The following is a 20,298-nucleotide window of genomic DNA, read 5'->3' on the forward strand; positions in this document are numbered from 1 at the left end:
GGATCATAGTGGACATTACCAACTTGTAGGGGAGGTGTGTATTTCAAGAGAAATGGAAGCCACTGGATCAGATTTACTTGCATGCATACATTGAAATCCTAGTCCTGCTGCATCCGCAGCATCCACCCATGCTCTGCAGCGCCGCATTACATCCCGCAACACCCAGCTGTGATGTTCATACGCACAGAGTAGTCAGGATCCGGTATTGGAGACTGCACTACTCAGTATGACACGATGTGCCCTGCTATGACATGGACTTCCATGACTACCTCGAAGTCACTGTTCCATTATCTCTAATGTGACTATTATTTGCCACTGTTCATCACATCAGCAACCGGCCCCGTCAGACACTGCCTACCAAGAGTCTGGGTCTGCCGAGTTTCTTCCTAAAAGGGAGTTTTTCCTTGCCACTGTCGCAACAGCCAATGATAATGCTTGCTCTTGGGGGAATTACTGTAATTGTTGGGGTTTTGGATTTTATAGAGTGTGGTCTAGACCCACTCTATCTGTAAAGTGTCTCGAGATAACTCTGTTATGATTTGATACTATAAATCAAATTGAATTGAATTAAATTGAATAGTATTAGCTGGAGTGTACAAGTCAAAGGGAGAAGCAACTGCCAGTCTGTGGAATGACGAGAGTGGAAGGCCAATATTTCTAACAACAATGTCTTTGGAATCAATTCATACAAAAGCTTGGGTGTTCCACAACACTAGAGCTGGTCGACGTGAAAGAGACAAACTAGCTGAGATCAGAGATGTATGGGATAAATGGGTCAAAATTGTACCTGTCTTGTACAATCCTGGTCCCCATGTCACTGTAGAAGAACACCTTGTTCCATTCAGGGGGCGCTGTCCCTTCTGACAGTACATGCCCAACAAGACTGCCAAGTATGGCATCAAAATATGGGCATCCTAGGATGCCAAATCTAGCTATGCATGGGATATGCAAGTGTATATTGGAAATATTTTCACTAAATAATTGGTAAAAACAGTTTTGGGGGAAAAATGTTTGTGATGAGGAAAAAAAGTTTGTTTTGAGTGTATTTACACTGTACGGGTCATTTTGACCCGTAACATCATCAATGTAATTTTTTTTCAACATAATACAAGGGTTAAAAGTTGTGAGAAACATCTATATTTGGATTTTTACAAGTCTTTCCATCAAGGTGACAAAAATAATACCATTCACTGTTGATGATGACTAGGCTGCAGTTTAAGACTTAGATGTTATCATCTAACTCTGGGAATGTGTGTGTTTTTTGTTACTGCATCATATTAAAACCTTTCACGCTGGAGTGACAAGCTACATAATATTCACACTGACATGAAACTGCAGTAAGTGAGTGATAATGTAAGCTGCATTTTCTCTCTCTTTCCATGTAAGTAAGTAAGGAAACTTTATTTCGATACTAGGCTACTCTTGACTTAAAAAAACCCCCAGTAATACAAGATTTTCAGGGCAAAGAAATACAAAAATGAATAAAAGAAAAAGAACGACATAAAACTGTAACATAGGTAGGTTTTTAAAAAGTGGCAGATATTTAGCTTGAGCTAAAACAGTAAAAACATCCTCCTTTAGCCAGGCCCTTGTACATTTTATCAACATTTGGTTGCCTGACCTGAAGGGCCTTGGTACAAAATAAGGAGTTTAAAAAGATCAGAAATACTGTCCAGAGCCAAACCATGGAGGTTCAAGGTTCAATTTAGCCTATTCATTCATAAAAAACATGGAGAATACATTAAAACAACTGGATGTTAAATGAAATTAAAATAACAGTTAATGTCTTCATTACAAAGAAGCCCTTTGTAAAAGTAATCAACTGAAAACACTGTATAAAGAATTAAGAGCCAAAGTAATCAAGCCAGGAGTGGAGAGAGATAGTCTCTGTTTCTAGTGTTTGTTAGAAGCCTGGCTGCTGCATTTCGCACCAACTGTAGACAGACACTGAAGCTAGTACATAGTGATTCTTCCCTGTAACCTCACCACATTAACACACAACGGTGGAGAGTCAGAGCCCAAAGTGACACAGCAGTTGATTCTCCAACCTCAAAATGATCGGACATACATGAAAATAGGGAGCAGCAAACCCTCACATTTGAGAAACTGAAACCATCTTGACACAGTCACCCTCTGATATGCATTCTCTGCATTTAGTGACTATATGCTCCAACATGACTTTAATTCCTCTAAGCTGTATGTACATGTGCATGCAAACTCACAAAGAAAAAACCCCTGAAAAAAAACACCTGCATACATAAAAGCCTGTTACTTGATACTAGGTGCAGTTTCTGCCCTCTAGGTGCAGAATTATGTTTCTTTGTTTCTGTGTCCTATTTTGTTCCTTGAGTATCAGTCTAAGTTTCAGTTTAAGCTAATAATATATCTAAAAATGAACAGGGACACATATTTTTAAACACTGTGTTTTATTGACATATACAGATGCTATACAGATGCTTTGGTTGGTTTGTGTAAGTTTCTAAAATGCAACTACAGCTCATTACATTACTCCTATAACTATTTTACAGTGAAACGATCACATAGACACAAGATATGTGCAAGATGAAGACATTTTCCAAAAGCTTCAGTAAGTGTTAAAGAAAAAGGTTGACATTTTTTGAAATACTTAAATTATTTGCTTTCATGCCGAGACTTAGATGACAAAGACTCTCAAGTCTATGTACTAAATATGAAGCTAAAGCCAGCAGCTGATTAGCTTAGCTTAGCATAAAGACTTTTTTGTACACTTTTTATTCTGTTTGAATCAAACAAAGCAGATATAACATGTTAATTAGTGACCTTTGGAGATGCTGGTAGTGTTGGACAGAGCCGGGCTAGCTGTATCCCCATTTCTAGTCTTTATGCTAAGCTAAGATGAGCAACTACACACTTCATATTTACTATACAGACATACAAGTGGTATCAATCTTCCTGCAAGAAAGTGAGTAAGTGCATTTCCCAAAAATACAAAGTATTTCTTAAAATCCAAACAATTTTGAAAGCTCATTCTTGACGTTGAAAACAGCAGTTTGACTGAAAAAATACAGACCCACTAGCTTTTTCCAGATGTTTCACATTTTGATGACAACTGAAAAGCCAGAGAAAAAGCTGCAGTAGTAATTAGACATTGAGTTGAGATTTAGTTTTGTCGGATCAAATGAGATTAATGTCTTATTATCAAAGACCCAGCACAATCAACAGATACATCTTTGTAGATTTTAATATCACACAGATTATTTTTCTCATTACATCTCAATATTGAGTTTCTTCTTTCATTTCAGTTCATGTTGCTGAAAATGACTATTATATTTTAGGTTGAAGTATTATTTCATTTCCATTTTAGTCTATTGTTTGGCAAGCTGAAGGCATTAAAACATGACATAAAATAAGGAAGACATAAAACAAGAAGATTGTGGTGAGATTTAAACCACAGCTGGCAGGCACTTTGAGTTTATGAGACATCACTGCTTCTTCTCTTCACACACGCTCATTTTTTGCGCTCCTCGATCTGCTCCACCTCACTGGACTCATCCACCACCTTGCCATTGATCATGGTCTGGGTGACAACTTTTACAATCTTCCTGGTCCTTACCTCGGGGGCTTCTGTGACACAGAATTAAACCAGGGTTTGTCAAAAAACACTTTGATCTTTCTTGTCTAGACCAGCACTAAAAAATAACATTAACGGAAGTCTAATAACAATACAATGTCTGTAGTATTATTTTGCCATATTAAGGTTATGAGGCTGCACCGTAATGTAATATTTTAACAACTTTGGCCATCAATACCCTCAATTGTAACCTAATGTCAGTAAACTTCTTTTGTTGACCGACTTTATGCCCAAAAAATACAAAAGGGACGAAAAAGAGAAGAGATCGAATGTCGGTGAACTCAACTTTCACTGTGCGAGTCATTATTTGCTTGGTGTTTTTTTGTTAACTCTTATCAGATCCTGTGTTGGTATCGAGCAACCACACCCAAGGACTGAATTTATGTGGGCAAAATAGAAGAGTCTGAATTATGAGATAGGTACAATCCAAGAGTAGCTTTAGGAGACCAATATTAGGGGCTGTTACAGACAGAAAATACAATAGTAGGCCACTACAGTAGAAAACAGGTGCTGCAGGAGCATGCAGGAGCATCCGATCCTTCCTAAGTTTTGCAGACTGCCTTTTATGCACATGAATTCTGTCCTCGGGTTTGGTTAATTGATACCCACACAGGATCTAATAAGAGTGAAAAATAGAAGTTATCAAAATCTTGTCTTTTTCATCCTTTTTGTATTTCTAACAACAAGCCATTGCTGACCAACTCAAGTGGTTTTTGACAAGTAACCTCTGGCCAGATTTATAACACAACCCTGTGAAAAAGGGTGTAGAGAAGACTTCATACAAATAATCCTTGCAGCACAGATTTGGTCCTTGATGCCATTCAGTAAATACAATCATCTGAACTTACTTTTAGGAGGAGGTGTTTCTTTCACCCTGTAGGACAAAATTATATGACAACGTTAAATCAATATCAATCCAAAAGAGGAAGCATAAAAACTTGTTCACTCAATATCTGATGCAAGTAGGACACGTTAAAGAAATATGCTTATTCTCTTTGTTGGTGAGAGTTAGATGAGAAGATTGAGCTCGGCTTAGCATAAAGACCTTACCGGACAGTCATGTAAGTGGTAATGATTGCTTTTTCTAATTACTTAGTAAAACCCTGTATTCACCTGGTATTGAAATCCATCAAGGTATAAAATAGCAGGCAGCACAGGAACAAAAAAACCCTGACACATCACCGACAGTACAAAACGCATGATCCACTCTAGGTGGTTTCTGTGACATTAGAAATACTTTGAATAAGTATGTAGTTCCGCTCACAGTTGAGTAGGGGGCCCTTAATGTGTCCCAGGACAAATACGCATGCGCACTGCTATAAGAATGTGGTCATATGTGGCCTAAACCATCTCCAAATGTGGTCTGAGTGATCGGTTCCCAATGCATCCTGGGTGCATTCACGCCTGTACTTAGAGCTGTCCACTTGTGATCGGATCACTCAGAATGGATTTTAATACCAGGTGGAAACAGGGTTAAAAGAGTAAGTAAGTGTATTCTACATCCCTAAATAACCAACTATTACATGTAGGGTGTACAATACATGCATAGTCAGGATAAAGACAAACTACGTGTACTCATATGTAGCAAAAAGAAATACTAGTTAATACTCAAAGACTATTAATGCATAAATAACTACCAACAGGTATCAATAAGTGTAAAATACTATCTTTACAGTTCTCTTCTGGATTCTATGGTGGTATTTTGGCACTAGAAAAAAACATGCAAACTCGACTCTACTCGGCTCGACTCCACCGCGGTGCCCTGTCCTCCATTTTCCACTGCAGATTTAGTACCGCCTCATGCCTGAGGCGAGGTCGTCATAGCGACGCTGCAGGAAACTGACCCGACCTAACGCGACACACACACAGAACGTCAAAGGTGTGTTGTTTTTGACTCTCTGGCAGTGGCTGTTGCCACAGCCAGAAGAGAAATTTTGTTTCAAAAGAACCTGGAAGCAGCAAAAAAAACACCGCTGGCTAAACTATTTAAAAATGGCGGTTTTGTTCAGGACACCCCCGTCTGTCGCTAGCAATGATGACGTAGTGATTAGTGACCAATCAGTAGTCTGCAGGTTTTCACCACGTCAGCTCGCTTGGAACCTGAACCGAGGCGGTACTAAAAAAAGTACCTGTTAGCAGATACCAGGGACTTTTTTTCATAATGGAAAACCAAAAAAGGCGAGTAGAGTCGAGGCGAGTCGAGCAGGTACTGTGGAAAATGAATGGAATGAATGGATGAATGGAAAAAATGCTGTTACACAGAAATTCTTGCTTGAAAAGATGAAAAAGTATTGGTTGTGGTTTCCCAGCTCTCACTTACATTTCCTCCCCCTCCAGCAGCCTCCTGTAGGTGGCGATCTCCATCTCCAGGTTCTGTTTGATGCGCAGCAGCTGTTCATAATCGGTCTTGTTGCGTTGCATGTCCAAACGCAGGTGAGACAGCTCATCCTCCAGCTGGGTCAGTGTGCTCTGAAGATTGTCCATCTCCACTGAGTACTTGTGCCCCGTTTCCCCCAGGTTTCCTTCCAGCACACCTACCTGTTAACAGAGCATGCAGGTAACATTCAGTGACAGTAGAAAGCAAGTCGCCCAGCACCTATCACATTACACATAGTCATTAAAAACATTGTTATTATAAAAATATTCATGCAGCTTTAAAGCTATTGTGCGTAGTTTCTGTCTGTTTCATGAGGAATAAGTAATGACAACAACACTGTCGGCACATCCACATGATACAAGTTTTCCGTGATCGCACACCTCCCCCATCCCTCCTCCACGCAGTTGCTAGTAGCCAAGGAGGACACGGATGATTAAAAAAAACATGATGGACTCTTCAGAAGAGGTAATTATCTTCGCTTGATTTTCTGTGTGCGAAAGTTGCCGGATGACACCATTTTCTGAACATAGCCATACTGAGAAATACGGAGAGAGCTTTATGGAGCTGATAGTCTTAATTAGCTTTGCATCAACTCATTTGGCAATGGCTTGAATGAAACGGACGTTCAATAATATCAAAAAAAGTTACGCATTAAGCTTTAAATGGTAGAATAGTCTAAGGTAAACTCTAATGTGGCCTTAAGGTACCATGTGGAGTTTTTACCACCCAGTATTGTTTTGTACTGTATGTTTACCTGTTGAGCTCATTCATCATCCAGCCCCATCACCACTCAACCAGAGACACTAGAGACTGTCAGCGCCATAATATCTCTGCATTCAATACTGTGTGCTCATTATTTGGCAAACATCCATGAGCTATATTTTCGTCCACTGAACAGCTCCATATGCTGATGTTTGACTTGTGTTCACATGTAGCGGAGACACAGACAAAACATTGGCTTGTTTGGCTCTACTCTACGTCTTGTCACACTGATTGATTATAGGAGCAGAATGAAATTGCAGTGTACATTGTTCCGCCAAAAGCTCTTTGTTGACAAGGAGAAAACAGCTGTAATCTATAGATAACATGTCTAACATGTGTGCAGAAGAGAAGAGGAAGGGGCTGAGCTCCTGATTTATCCCTGCAAGAAAAAGACTCTTTGCTGAGGCTATTTGGTATTTGACTGAGAGGTTAAGTATTATTCCCGAAGAAACATGTGATTACATGTTCGGGCTACACCCCTGTAACGTGTGTTTATGCAGTAATGTACCTGCTTCCGAAGACTGTTGAGTTCGACCTCCAGAGCCTGCAGGAAACGTCGTCGCTCGCTGAACTCACTTTGGGCACAGCGCAAAGCCTCGTTGCTTTCCTTGACCTCCGACTGCACTGCTTCCAACTGGAGACACACACATCAAAATAATGCATAGTGCAGTGTACAGTATGTAGTGTATAATACCACAAAAAGCATGTATTAATACAATGACAAAATAAAAAAGAACAGATTTGTGCAGTGACGGACTTTCTTGAGGTACCAGGTCTCGGCCTCCTCCTTGTTCTTGCGAGTGATGCCCTCATACTGGACCCTCAGCTCAGCCATGATGGCCCCCAGATCAGGACCCTGAGCCGCATCCACCTCCACAGTCACCTGCTCGTTGGCCAGACGAGACTTCATTGCATTCATCTCCTGTGATCATTTAAAGAGGGGGAAGGCAAAGCAGTGTTTAATGCTGCAATGTCTTATAGTGTCCACCTCACAACCTGGACAACTCTCAGGCCATCTGATTTTGGCGGTGTCTAACTTATCTACTACCCAGTGGTGGATAAGTATTCAGAGCCTTTACTTTTAGTAAAAGTAGTAATACTACACTAAAACAATACTTCAGTACTTTCACTTAAGTGGGATTTTGAATGCAGGACTTATAAGTATTATCAGAAAAATGTAGGCCTATATTAAAGTATCAAATTGAAAGTAGGCTACTCATTATACAAAAAAGAGGCTTATTTGATGGTGTTTGATTTTATATATTATCAATATGATTAAGTCCTGCAAACCTCATTTTAATAAAACAAGTAAACGATAGTAAGGATATTTAAAATAGTCTAGAAAGGTATTTCTGTAGCTTAAACCAAGAAAGAATATTACAGTTTGCTACAATAAAATTATGAAAATATATTTTTTCAGAAAATGCCTGACACTTTAGTTAATTGGCATTAAAAACAGGTTGGAATGCTCTTACAGCCCTAAAGTCACAAAATAAGACATTAAAGTGCTCAGTTAAGGACTGCAGCTATTCAATAAGCATTGAAAAATGCATCATATTTTACAAACTTTTTATATTTAAGTACAATCTTAGTATGCAAGATAACTAGTAACTTTAAGTGTCAACAAGTGAAGACTAAAGAACAATATTTCTGTGTTTTAAGCATTTTTGTTTTTACAACCAGTTTGTAATGCAGCTTCCATCCTGTAACTTTAATTGAATAACTCCTTATTTTTTCTTTTTACATGTTTTGATCATCTCAGCGTATACAAGATACGTATTCAACACAAAAAAACTCCATTGTCTTTAGTCAAGTCTTCAGTCCCCATCCTGGATACCACACCTTACAGTCTAAACACACATAATCCCTGAGGCTGGATGGGCTCAAATACTTGAGTGTGTTGTGTACACGGGTGTTGTCTTGCTATCTTGATGCATTGTGGCTACAAAGAAAAAGGGTTTGTTCGTACACTTAACATTATCATATTTCAGATACTAAAACCTACTACTATGTTGCTGTTAGAAAAAAAAAACAGGAACTCTATGGTTTTTGGATGATATGCTGGAAACTGGTTTTCATGCAGCTTTAGAGAACATACATCTGATATTTAAACAAGACTACTCTTGACAACTTGTAAAATGATTATCTTGATGAGTCAACACTCATTGATCATATCTGACGTGACCTTCTTCTAAAGGGGATCTCACCTCTTCGTGATTCTTCTTGAGGAAGTAGAGCTCCTCCTTCAGGCTGTCCAGGTCTCCTCGCAGAGTGGCGATGATCTGGTCGTGGTCAGACTTTGCTCTCTTCAGAGCCTGACAGTCCCTCTCCACCGACTGGCACAAGGTGGCCTCCGCCTCCCATCTGCAGGAAAAACACAGTGGAGGATTCAAACAAGACGAATGGAGGTCATCAGCAGACACGCAACACTAGTCTCAGTTAATGCATCTCATGTATTTTCATTACATGTCGGACATGGTCAACATAAATATCTGCAGATTTTACAAAACCCCAAAAGGTAATTCAATACAAAATGTAAGCATCCTTAAAACATTTATACGATTTGTAAACCCTTTTTGGAAACTGTAATTTGGCAAAAGTAATCTTGATTTAAGGTTTACTTACTATCTTTTCCCCTAATACTTTCAATCACATCTTAAAGCCTTTGAACATGTTTTTGTCAAACAATGTTAATTCATGTTATTTTTCATTATTTTAAAACAAACAAGGACATACGTCACTTCCTACTGCCATCTTTTTTTGTATTAGTAATAGACTCGTAAGTTATATGTGACTAAATGAATAATCTTCGGTCCAAGTGTGCAAAAGAGTTTGTCAAGATATTTGAAATACCTTTAATAAAACAATAGAAACCCATCTGTTTTATCGGCGGTGGAAAAAGTTCTCAGATTGTTGACTTGAGATAAAAAAAAATTAGTACCACACTGTAGAAATACTTCATTCATCAAAAGTGTAAAGTATTATCAGCAAAATATAGAAAGTATTATAGTGAATAATTTACTGTACCTACTATACTATATTATTATAGTATGAAATGGAAATACTCAAGTAAAGTACAAGTACCTTGAAATTGTACTGTACTTAATTACTTTCCACCACTGATGATGATAGATGAGAGACACAAACTGGAGGTAGTGCAACACGTGCAAACAAGCACATGCATAAAAGCACTCGTGAAATAGTCACGGAATGGATGCACACGTGTGAAAAATACAATGCAACGTGAGGTACACGTGCACTTTGCTGCTAAAACCATAAGTCACTGCCAATTGATGTATCACTCCTTCAAATCAGGCCACAGAACATACCATCAACACACTGTGAAAAACATAAGCAGTGGGTGGGTGTTTTCTGACGCCACCATCTTTCCTTCACCAGCTTCACTTTGCCAACTTTGGACTTCAGTAACTGACGATGTCTCTCTGACCTGCGCAATCTATCACATCCTTTGCTCCCTGATGGCAATCTTTGTCTCCTGCAGGTGCCTGAGCACCGTGGGAATGGGCCTCCTATTTCGCAGCCTGACATAAAGGTCATTTATTCACATTGCTCTGCAGTCTGGCGCTCCCATGTGAACACTCACAGGCAAGTACAAGAAAGGAAACTCTGTGTGGCACTCACTTGACTCTGAAGTCATCGGCCGCCAGCTTGGCATTATCAATCTCCAGCATGATACGGGCGTTCTCCAACGTCTTCTTTCTCACCTGAGTAGGGAACATGGTGGAAAGTTGAGGAAGATCTGGCAACAAGTTCTACAGATATTATGCACTTTTTTGGTGGGGCTTTTCTGCGACAGGACAGCTAGGCGAGAAAGGGGAGTGAGAGGGGAAGACATGCTGGAAATCGTCACAGGTCGGACTCGATCCCTGGACCTCTGCATCAAGGCATAAACCTCTCAGTCCTTCCAGAAATTTTTTTTTGTGATTGTTGTGGGCAAAAATCCTTGATTATGCGACACGTTTTCTTAAAAAATGTGATGGAATATGCGGGATATTTATGCAATTTTATGCGATGAAATTGCGGGAACTTGCAAAAATTGCAGGAACTTGCAAAAACTGCGGTTTGATGAAAAAGAGAAAAAAAAAGTGATTCCCCCAACACCCTGCTTTTCGATGATGTTCATGTCGCGTAATTAAGTCACTTCATAACGTCACTTCATAACGTCACTTCATAACGTCACTTCATAACGTCACTTCATAATGTCACTTCATAATGTCACTTCATAGTGTCACTTCATAACATAACACAACATGGCAACAGGGGAAAATGGCTGCTCTTGTGAGAAGTAAACGCAACATTTTTTAACTTTCTGCTAAGATATATGTGACATTTTTGCAACAAAAATGCGGGGATTATGAAATCATGCAAGCCCTGCATATTTTGCACGTAAATCGGCAATTTATGCGGCGAAAGTGCGGCGTATTTGAAAAAATGCGGCTCCCACATAAATATGCGGGCTTTGGCTGATTATGCATTTAATTATGCGATCGGATAATTGCGTTTTTCTGGAGGGAATGACCTCTATGTATATGTGCGCCTGCTCTACCAACTGAGCCAACCTGATATGCACTTTTTATACTGTAAGTGTGCTGGTTTATTTACTGTAAAAACATACATGCTCTGACTAAAAAAACCCGAACATTCAAATCCATCTGGGCTCCATTTCTCATCCCTGCCTTCAACTAAGTACCTTAGTAACAAGATGGACCCTTTTAAAGGTGCTCTAAGCAATGTTGGGTAATGTCACTTCTTGTTGAAGTTCGAAGTATTGTCAAACAAACAGAGGCTAGCTCGCCCCTCCCTTCTCCTCATCCCGAACACTGTTTGTTTGTTATGTTATGTTTCGTGGTGCAGGTTGGTGCAGTTTGTTTTTGTTGCCGTTTGTGGAGCCTGGGCTGTCTACAGAGACCGCTTTTTTTCTTACAGTGTGTTCAGGGGACAGGCAGCTAGCGCATAGTGAGGAGATGTTTGCTGTATGTGACAAAAAATGTTGTAGCCTAAAAAATGTGTGACACCACTTAGAGCACGTTTAAACAAGTGCAAATTATCCCACTTGTCAATATGCTAAATTTTTCATTTTGCTGCCTTCAGTGGCTTTGCAGGTTAATGTCGAGAAAGTTACATTTCTGCTTTATCAAACAACCCTATACATATTTCTTGCATTTGACTCTTCAAGGTGCTTCAAGAAAGTGTATGGGCATCCCAAAATGATATCAGGTGTGTAGGTAGAAAGGCAAACACAATCTAAAGAGAAAAAGGCACCTGCACCCTGAAAAGATGCATTATGTATTAAGTACCAATACTAAACAACGTTTCAACATTACATCTCCATATTCAATATGTGACTAAGAAGATTTATATATAGACTATACCTGATTTAACATAGGTGTTAATCTTAGGTCGAGCCCATCAACTACATCAACATTAAAATCACTAGGGTGCAATCAAATCAAATCCCTGAAAGATGTTTGAGTTCTTAAATCTGTTCTACAAACACTGACCTCCTGCCCAATGGCATGTGCCTGGGCCATCAGCCCCTCGATGTCATGCCCTTTTGGAGCCTTCTCCAGCATGAGCTGCTTGATCTTCATCTCCAGTTCAGCGTTGGACCTCTCCAGTGAGCGCACCTTGTCCAGGTAGTTGGCCAGCCGGTCGTTCAGGCCCTGCATGGTCTCCTTCCCGCTGGCGGCGCCACTGAGGCCGTTGAAGGAGAGGCTGGAGCCCAGCATGTTGAGGCCATTGCCCATTGAGAGGGAGCGGGACAGAGACAGCGTGCCGATGGAGACGGGAGACTTTGAGCGAATGCTGCGTCCGCTGTCCCTCACAGATATGCTGGAGGAGGGCTGACGCACCGCGTAGCTGCGCAAAGAAAGGGTGGAGGCCATGGCGTCCACTGCAGAAGATCAAAATGAACGTTGAATCAGTGCTCTTATGAAGCTACATGTCTGCTAATCTACAAGTACAGATACAACTTTTGTTTCAATGCGCAGGACAAAATCAGAGGCAAACCTTGGCTTTAAGTATGCAGTTGACTGTTTAATGCAGCAAAGAATGAACAGAAAAGAAGTTCAAGAATTAACTTTTAAATCAACATGGACAAAAAGTCCTCAAAGGGCTAAAAAAGAGACAGCATTACGGCATTGTTTTGTTTCTCTTTTTAGTTGTTTTGCATCTCTTCATGCTTGTTTTGTAACTGTAGTTTTGTGTCTCTCTGTAGTCATGTTATGCATCTTTGTGGCCACTTAGCATCTCTGCAGTCATTTTGTGTCTCTTTATGGGTGTTTAGCATCTATCCTTTATATTGCATCTGTAGTTATTTTGCATCTCTCTGTAGTTGTTTTGTGTTTCTTTGCGGGCGTTTGATTGACTTTCAAACAAGAAATGTTTACAGTCACTTTAAACATAGGTTCGTTCAGTAATCCATCTATCTCTCAGGACAGCTACTAAATGGGCCTTGTGGTGAGTCAATTTACTGATGATGGCCAAATATTAAGCATTATGTTTCTGTTCTTGTTATTTAAACAGTACATGGAACAATATAGAGGATCTACTAGATTTCAAGCCTCCATCTGTGTCAGAATAACTGTGAAATGTAAATCTGAAAACTTGAAAACTTTGTCGCTCATTCTGTGACATAAAGTCGTTGATTTGATGAGTAAAAACAAAGGAGAAAGGACAGCATGGTACTTACATTGAGCTCAGTTCTTCAATAGGTCTTCTGTTGTGCTGCTCGGTCAGGTTTCAATCCTGATGGTGCGAGTGACCGTTGTCTGTTGCTGGACCAGATTTTCACAGGTGAATTTAGATGGAGTTTTGGATGGGTGGAGCCACTGTTGGTATGTCCAACCCATAGAGTGTAGCTACAAGGAGGAGGATGCAACTTGACACCTTGATGAGGAGTGGAAAAAAGAACTGTGGTTCACATAAACTAAAGTCGGCGTCAACTTTTTAAATGCAGTTAATTGTCTGCAGCATTGCAGGTTTGCAAACAGCAGCTGTAAGTTGAGACACTCGATTAATTTCCTGTAACAGTAAAACACACACTGACTTTTAGAGCTACAGTATATTGGCCTCATGTGTCCAAACAGTTACATCAACTTCCTCAGGTCTTCGTCCGATCTGTAAGGGGAAACTGTGAGGACAAACTGGTGTAACTGGCTAACAGGGCTGGAAACAGGCACCCTGCTGTGTGGATACAATGCACTCTGAGCGATGTGAGAATCCAGCTTCACCTGAGGACAGCCCGGCGGGAGGAAGCAGGAACAATGGAGGGACATAATGAAAAGAAAGTGAAGACACCTGAGAAATGCAAGGCGTAGGCCCGGCTGAACTGGAAACCCGGTTTACACACACAGACAGAAACACGCCATTTTGTAAAGGTTAACTATCTCTTAGTCCTCTCTTGCTTTTATACAGTATGTGGTCTCCTGTTGCTGTATTGTAACATTCCTCTGCTGAGCATTATTCTCTCTGTATAGGATCAGATCACACAGTGTGACACACACACACACACACACACACACACACACACACACACTAAAACAACAAAACAGGACGACAATGATCTCCAAGGTGTCGAGATCATTCACATGATCAAACCAAAATAGATTCTTGGATTGTTTAGTGTGAAAAGTTGCTTTGTGCAGATTGTAATCTGAATACAGAAGTGTTCACCTGTACGGTTTCTGACACAATAAACATAATAATAACATGAATGCTGTAACTCTGTTCAGCTGTCCACAATCAGGTTGAATCAAGTCCAACAAAGTCCTAACAAAAAGTCCTGTTACTATAATTGCGGGACTATTGTGCTGGATTGCATAACATTGTATAGGTGTTTGTAGCAATGCAAACAGCTCTTAAAAAAAACACGTCATTACATACTAAAAACATACATCCTTTTTCAAATGAAATCTATAGGGGTTATGATTATTACCATATGTAGCCCTAGTTTTCAGCATGGCTGTACCACCACCTTGTGGGTAAAAAAAGAGCTGCAGAATTGAATGATTACTATGGGCTCATCATTACTAAGGAACCTCTTTTCACTCACTGTAACAGTTCCTTTGATCCAACGTTAAAATAAAACCATTGTTAGTGCAGCTTGTAGCATATCTTTGATTCAATTGTACTGCTACTGGCAGGATATAGCAGTTTCAGCAATGACAAAAGTAATTTTTTATAAAAGTCATTGAACCTTATAATTATAATTTAACAATACAATCGGATTTTATGCATAATAAGCATTTTTACTTTTTGTACTTTAAATATATCTTTAAACTAAAAGTTAAATTAAGTATGCAAGACTTTTACTAACAGTAACTGTGGTATTGACACTTTTATTTAAAGTACTCATATTATGCTTTTTGGCTTTTCCCCTTTCCTTTATTGTGTTATATGTCTTTTTGTGCACGTATTAGGTTTACAAAGTGAAAAAGCCCAAAGTCCACCCCAAAGGGACTTACCATCTTCCAGAGAAAACATTGTTCAAAAACTGCTCCAAACAGCTCTATTGTAGTCCAGCCTTTACTTCCGTGACAATCGCTCATCACTTTGAAACACAAAATATAATGCTGCGTTATTATGGAACCCATGCAACTTCTAGGAGGGACCCGCCCTTCAATAGCATTCACACGCTACTATTGGCCAGGCATCGATGCTTACACAAGGTAACGGAACCCGATTTGTTCGGGTCCTATCCCCTGACCAATTGGCTATCCTAACCTTAACCACTTGAGGTCAATGCCTAACCCCAACCAATCGGGCTGCTTTGTAGGGCGGTACTTGCCTAGAAGTTACGTGGGATCCATATCAATGCTATAATGCTCAGCTGCTAGTGTGGCACACCCTCATATGCTGCAACTGACCAGCTAGTAGTGCTGAACTATACTGCGCATGTACGACTCCCAACAAAGATGGAACAGAAGTGCAATGCCTCACTCGGTAGCTAAAACAGTGAGCTCAACACATAACATGCAGTACAACAAAAATATAGTGTTTTTTGAAAATTAAATCACATAAACCTATTCAGGTACAACCTCTTAATACAATTATGAACCTGAAAATGAGCATAATATGAACACTTTAAGTAAAAAATCTAAGTACTTCTTCTACCACTGTTCATATTTGTTCTTGTTAAGATAAATAATATTGAATGAAATATCTATTCCTGCACTTTGACCATCTGAGAATATGTCCACTATGGAAAACTGATCTTTCAGCGTGTTGTAGCGCCACCATTTGTTCCTAACATGCAGCAAAACAGGCATTTCTACCTCCAACATGCCTCAGGAGAGTGATTTATATCCTGCTACAGCTTCATATGAATCAAACTAAAGTGCTGTTATATTTCAAAAAACGTTGTCGTCTCCCCCAAAATAAACACATTCTGGGAACCTGCTGTGGAGTCCTGTGTTTATTTTTGCATAGTGCTTGGTTGGCCATCAGCCTGGGTAAAGTGAATCATATGTTTCAGCTATTTCCTTGCTTTTCATCAGCCTTCTTTCTGCTCTCATGTGCTACTGTAAATGTCATAGTTTACACATTAAAAAAAGTTTCTTTGTTTATTTCTCTGAATTTCTATAGCATACTATGTACTGACCGACCCATAGTCCAAAGTCGATTACATTCATTTTGCTTTATATTGGTTTTGTTTGGAAACTTGATACTGAATCCAGTTGTGCGGAGCTTTTATAGCCAGGGTTAAATGGTAGGCCTGTGCAATATCCACATTTAAGCAAAACACCCTGAGCCACAAAGTAAATTCATTGTGGTCCAGTTTGCCTGAAAAAAGGACATTTCGACTAAAAATGTTCACTCATGTAGTGTTAACCCCACCACTGTTGTTTGTTGACGTGGTCCTGCTCTGAAGCCTCAGATAGTCTAGTTCTGAACAACAAATTTAGTCAGGCTTTAGTCTGAAAGGAGTTCTAATTGCTGGTTTTCTCTCCTGTGTTACTAAACAGCTGATGGATGGTGTTACATTTAGAGATGATGCTTCCAGAAATAAGTAGCTGTTGTCGGAGGAAAACAACAAAACTATGCATTTTGAAGCTGGATGAAGTTTACAAGTAATTAAAAACTAAACTAACCATTGCCCTAAATGTCTAGAGTTTATTCTTCAAAATTCAGAGCAATATTTGAAACAAGGGGTCCTTGATTCGGACAGGACGTGGACAAAAACCCTCTTCGCATTCTAGCCTAGTCGTTTTATTGGCTGCATATTGATGGTTTTTTTATCAGCTGAAGCTAGCATGTTCTGTCTCAAGTGGCCAGGTAATAAACCTTTACAAGGGCCTTGTCTATAACAAAGTGAAACATAAGGCTTAGCCCCACTCTAATAATTTTGTACAGTCCCTAAAATGTTTATTTTATCAGAAGATAGTGAAATGCAAAGTTGTGTATCGTCTGCATAGATAACTGATAACTTGTGTTTCCTGATTATTTCACTCCTAAAATAGTCATAAACAGTACATGAAGATAGCCTTTCTGTAATTATATTTAGCACTACATACTCAGTTTGGTGGTACAATAAGATTGTTTCTTTAATCTCATGAGATAATCTTAAAATGTATTGAAACTGAGACATTATCATGCTCATCAGACATTTAGATACTTTGCATGCTGTAAGCTCAGTCAAATAATATCCTCAAGTAAAGCAGAGGAAAAAAAAATTCGAAGACCCTGCCAGCATATGGCAGCGTCTGAAATAAACTTGAGGAGGAGGAGGAGGGTGCTGATGAAGATGGCTCACGTTGCAATCTTCCACAGAGGTCTTGTTGACTGTTTTGCAGGGGAGAGCTCATCAGCGTGAAGGAGAGAAATGTGAATACGCAGAGACGAGGGGCACTGCAGTGTATCTGCTCATTAGGTGGGCGATGCTATAATTCAGAGAGCGAGCAGCTCTGCAATCAGGGGCCTATTCATTAGCATAGGGGGCCCGCTTTCATCTGTAACCACTTGAAGCTGCCAATCACCGAGGTGGACGCATTACACGATGACAAACCGGGGCGGCTTAAACGCTCTGGGATGCTTGTGCATAGAGAGAAGACGCTGCCTCGAGCTCTCGTATCTGAGAGGGACTTTAATGGGGAAGAAATGTGTGTTTTTACAGTGTAGTGCTGGCAGGTGGCCCAAACTGTGTCAGCCTGATAATCATCTCTCTGCTCAGCATATAGACAGCTTTTGTTCTAAGATTTCATAAGAAGGAGCTTCATTTTCCTGAACAGGTGCCCTCCTGGATTGAAAGTGATTGATTAAAAAGTTAAGTTCAAAGCTAAAGTTTAGGAAAGTCTTGTTTTTTATTCTCTGAGATAGCCTATGTGGTGGAATTTCCAGAAACACCAAGTTGTGGTATGATGAGACAATGGGAAAGCTTAGACAACATCAGGTCATTCATAGGTCACAGGTCAAGGGACAAGAATATTCGGCCAATAACCAAACCTCTTCATGTATAAATATGTATGTGTCTCTACAGATTCAGGGAATCTAGGCAGCTGCATGATAAGGGAATGTTTTGACTTAATGACGGATGGTGAAAACTAGGCTTTAGTTAAGCCATCTGTGTTTATGGCACTCGCAATATCTTTGTTTTCATTGAAGGTTCAGATAAACATGAGTTTTAAATACACCTTCAGGAAGACAGGAACTTCAGAGAGTTAGGGACGGCACGACAACACACGTAGCCTACTGCCTGCCTAAATCTTCTCCTCAATTGAGAGTCCATTAACTGCTTCTGTGTAATTCATCATGGTTTCCCGAATCTTCTTCACATATATATATATATATATATATATATATATATATATATATATATATATATATATATATATATGTGAAATGAGTTGTGCTGCTCCTGAGTTGTGCAGCTCTGAGTACACTCCCACACAAAAAAAAACACACATACATGTACCCAAATATCCAACAATGATGCAGACCCACCTGGTCCATTCAACGTTTGGGCATCTTTAATTTTAATCTCTGAGCGGTATAAGGGAGCCTTTGTGTGTATGTTTTTAGCTGCTGCAGTTCTACTGTCTGTGTAAAGGCACTGCTGTCGTGTTTCTGACATTCCTGCTCCTACACAAGGAACAGGAGAAACACTCCCGTCAGTTGAAACTGTATTAATGCAGATGTGATTGCACTGTTTCTGTATTTTCTATAATCCTCTCAGAAAGATGTTTGGAAACCTGAAAGGTTGGGCAGAAGTACAAAAATGCTCTTGGTAACGACTCTTTAAAGGAGTAGTTAGACATTTTGGGTAAAAAAACGTATTCACTTTCTTTATAGACCCAGGATCAATATCACTCTCATGTCTGTACGCTAAATATGAAGCTGGAGCTAGAAGCCTGTAAGCTTAGCTTAGCTTAGCATGACGACTGGAAACAGGGGAAAACAGTTAACCTGGCTCTGTTCAAGAAAAGTAAAAACGACAATTTGCTATTTTTACAGGGTTAAAATCACTGGGGATGCAGCTCTATTTCTTGGCTGGGAGCAGTTGCAACAAACAAAGGGCTAGCTCTTTTATACCCCCGTTTTCAGTGTTTTTGCTAAGCTAAGCCAAGTGTCTGCTAGTCTAATAATAGAGTGGCAACAACCCTCCCTTTTCAATGGATGACAATGGGACCTGATTTAGGAAGAAAATATGAACTGTAGTGAATGGCAAGAAAAAAATAATAGTTTGATCCAGTTTGAATCGAGCCACCAAAAGGGGAAGGATCTATCTATCGATCTTAATTAACTAACTCTTTGCAAGCAAGTAAATAAATGTATTTCTCAAAAATGTTGAGCTATTGCTTTAAAAGAAAACTAATTTAAGGGATCCTTTGTGTATGTTATGTGTTTATGTAAAAAATATATACCAGCCGATAAATCATCATCAGATTTTCTTAAACTCTAAAATATCAATATCTCGTCCAACCTCAAAAGTCCTGTATCTGTTGCCGGGCTGATGGTTGCTCTGGGGCTTGTGAAACTAGAAATGTATGGATTTACTTTAGGGGTAAAAAAACGGCACATTGATCCAGTTTGGAATATCCAGATCTAATGATATCCTTTAACTCAGAGTATCCCATTCATTCTTCACATCACAGCCCCTTAAGTGCTGTCAATCAATGTAACAACTGTGGATAATCTGTGTTAAAAAGCCTCATAAAAGCCAACAAGCTGCCAGATCAATAGCCACGGTCATAGTATTGATTACATTTCCTGTTAAGTACAGCATGTAAATTGGAGATGATGTGCAGGTTTGTCGCAGAATATTGCTCTCAATTATAGGTTACTGCAGGTACTTAACCTCTGATAGGCGACCTTTTGATTTTTGTAGCTCTTAGTATAAAAATGGTACATATAATATAATGTGGAGATACATTCACATTTCTGTGACATTTCTGACACACACACACACACACACACACACACAGACACACACACACACACACACACACACACACACACACACACACACACACACACACACACACACACACACAATCTTGCTCTCTCTGCATGAGTTAATTAAACCTGATCC

The 20,298-nt window shown here is 39.6% G+C and overlaps 1 protein-coding gene across 1 annotated transcript; it reads right to left on the bottom strand.

Annotated features, from left to right (window-relative positions):
• Positions 1-2,470: 2,470 nt before the first annotated feature.
• On the bottom strand, positions 2,471-12,655 carry krt1-c5 (keratin, type 1, gene c5). The gene is made up of 8 exons (XM_028577719.1): positions 12,272-12,655; positions 10,392-10,474; positions 8,957-9,113; positions 7,507-7,671; positions 7,258-7,383; positions 5,931-6,148; positions 4,459-4,484; positions 2,471-3,603 (listed from the first exon to the last, which is right to left on the bottom strand). The coding sequence occupies exons 1-8, from the start codon at positions 12,653-12,655 to the stop codon at positions 3,488-3,490; spliced, it is 1,275 nt and encodes a 424-aa protein (XP_028433520.1). The 3' UTR covers positions 2,471-3,487.
• Positions 12,656-20,298: the final 7,643 nt, after the last annotated feature.

Source organism: Perca flavescens, chromosome 5 (assembly GCF_004354835.1).
Source record: "Perca flavescens isolate YP-PL-M2 chromosome 5, PFLA_1.0, whole genome shotgun sequence".
Taxonomy (NCBI): domain Eukaryota; kingdom Metazoa; phylum Chordata; class Actinopteri; order Perciformes; family Percidae; genus Perca; species Perca flavescens.

Bases quoted from the DNA above. Each gene is read 5' to 3' on its own strand.
- krt1-c5 (XM_028577719.1), bottom strand. From the start codon at position 12,655: ATGGCCTCCACCCTTTCTTTGCGCAGCTACGCGGTGCGTCAGCCCTCC. The intron at 9,114-10,391 runs GTGAGTGCCACA...TTTTTCCTGCAG, and splicing joins GCCGATGACTTCAGAGTCAA to ATGGGAGGCGGAGGCCACCT. The intron at 7,672-8,956 runs GTGAGATCCCCT...AAATGATCACAG, and splicing joins TCAAGAAGAATCACGAAGAG to GAGATGAATGCAATGAAGTC.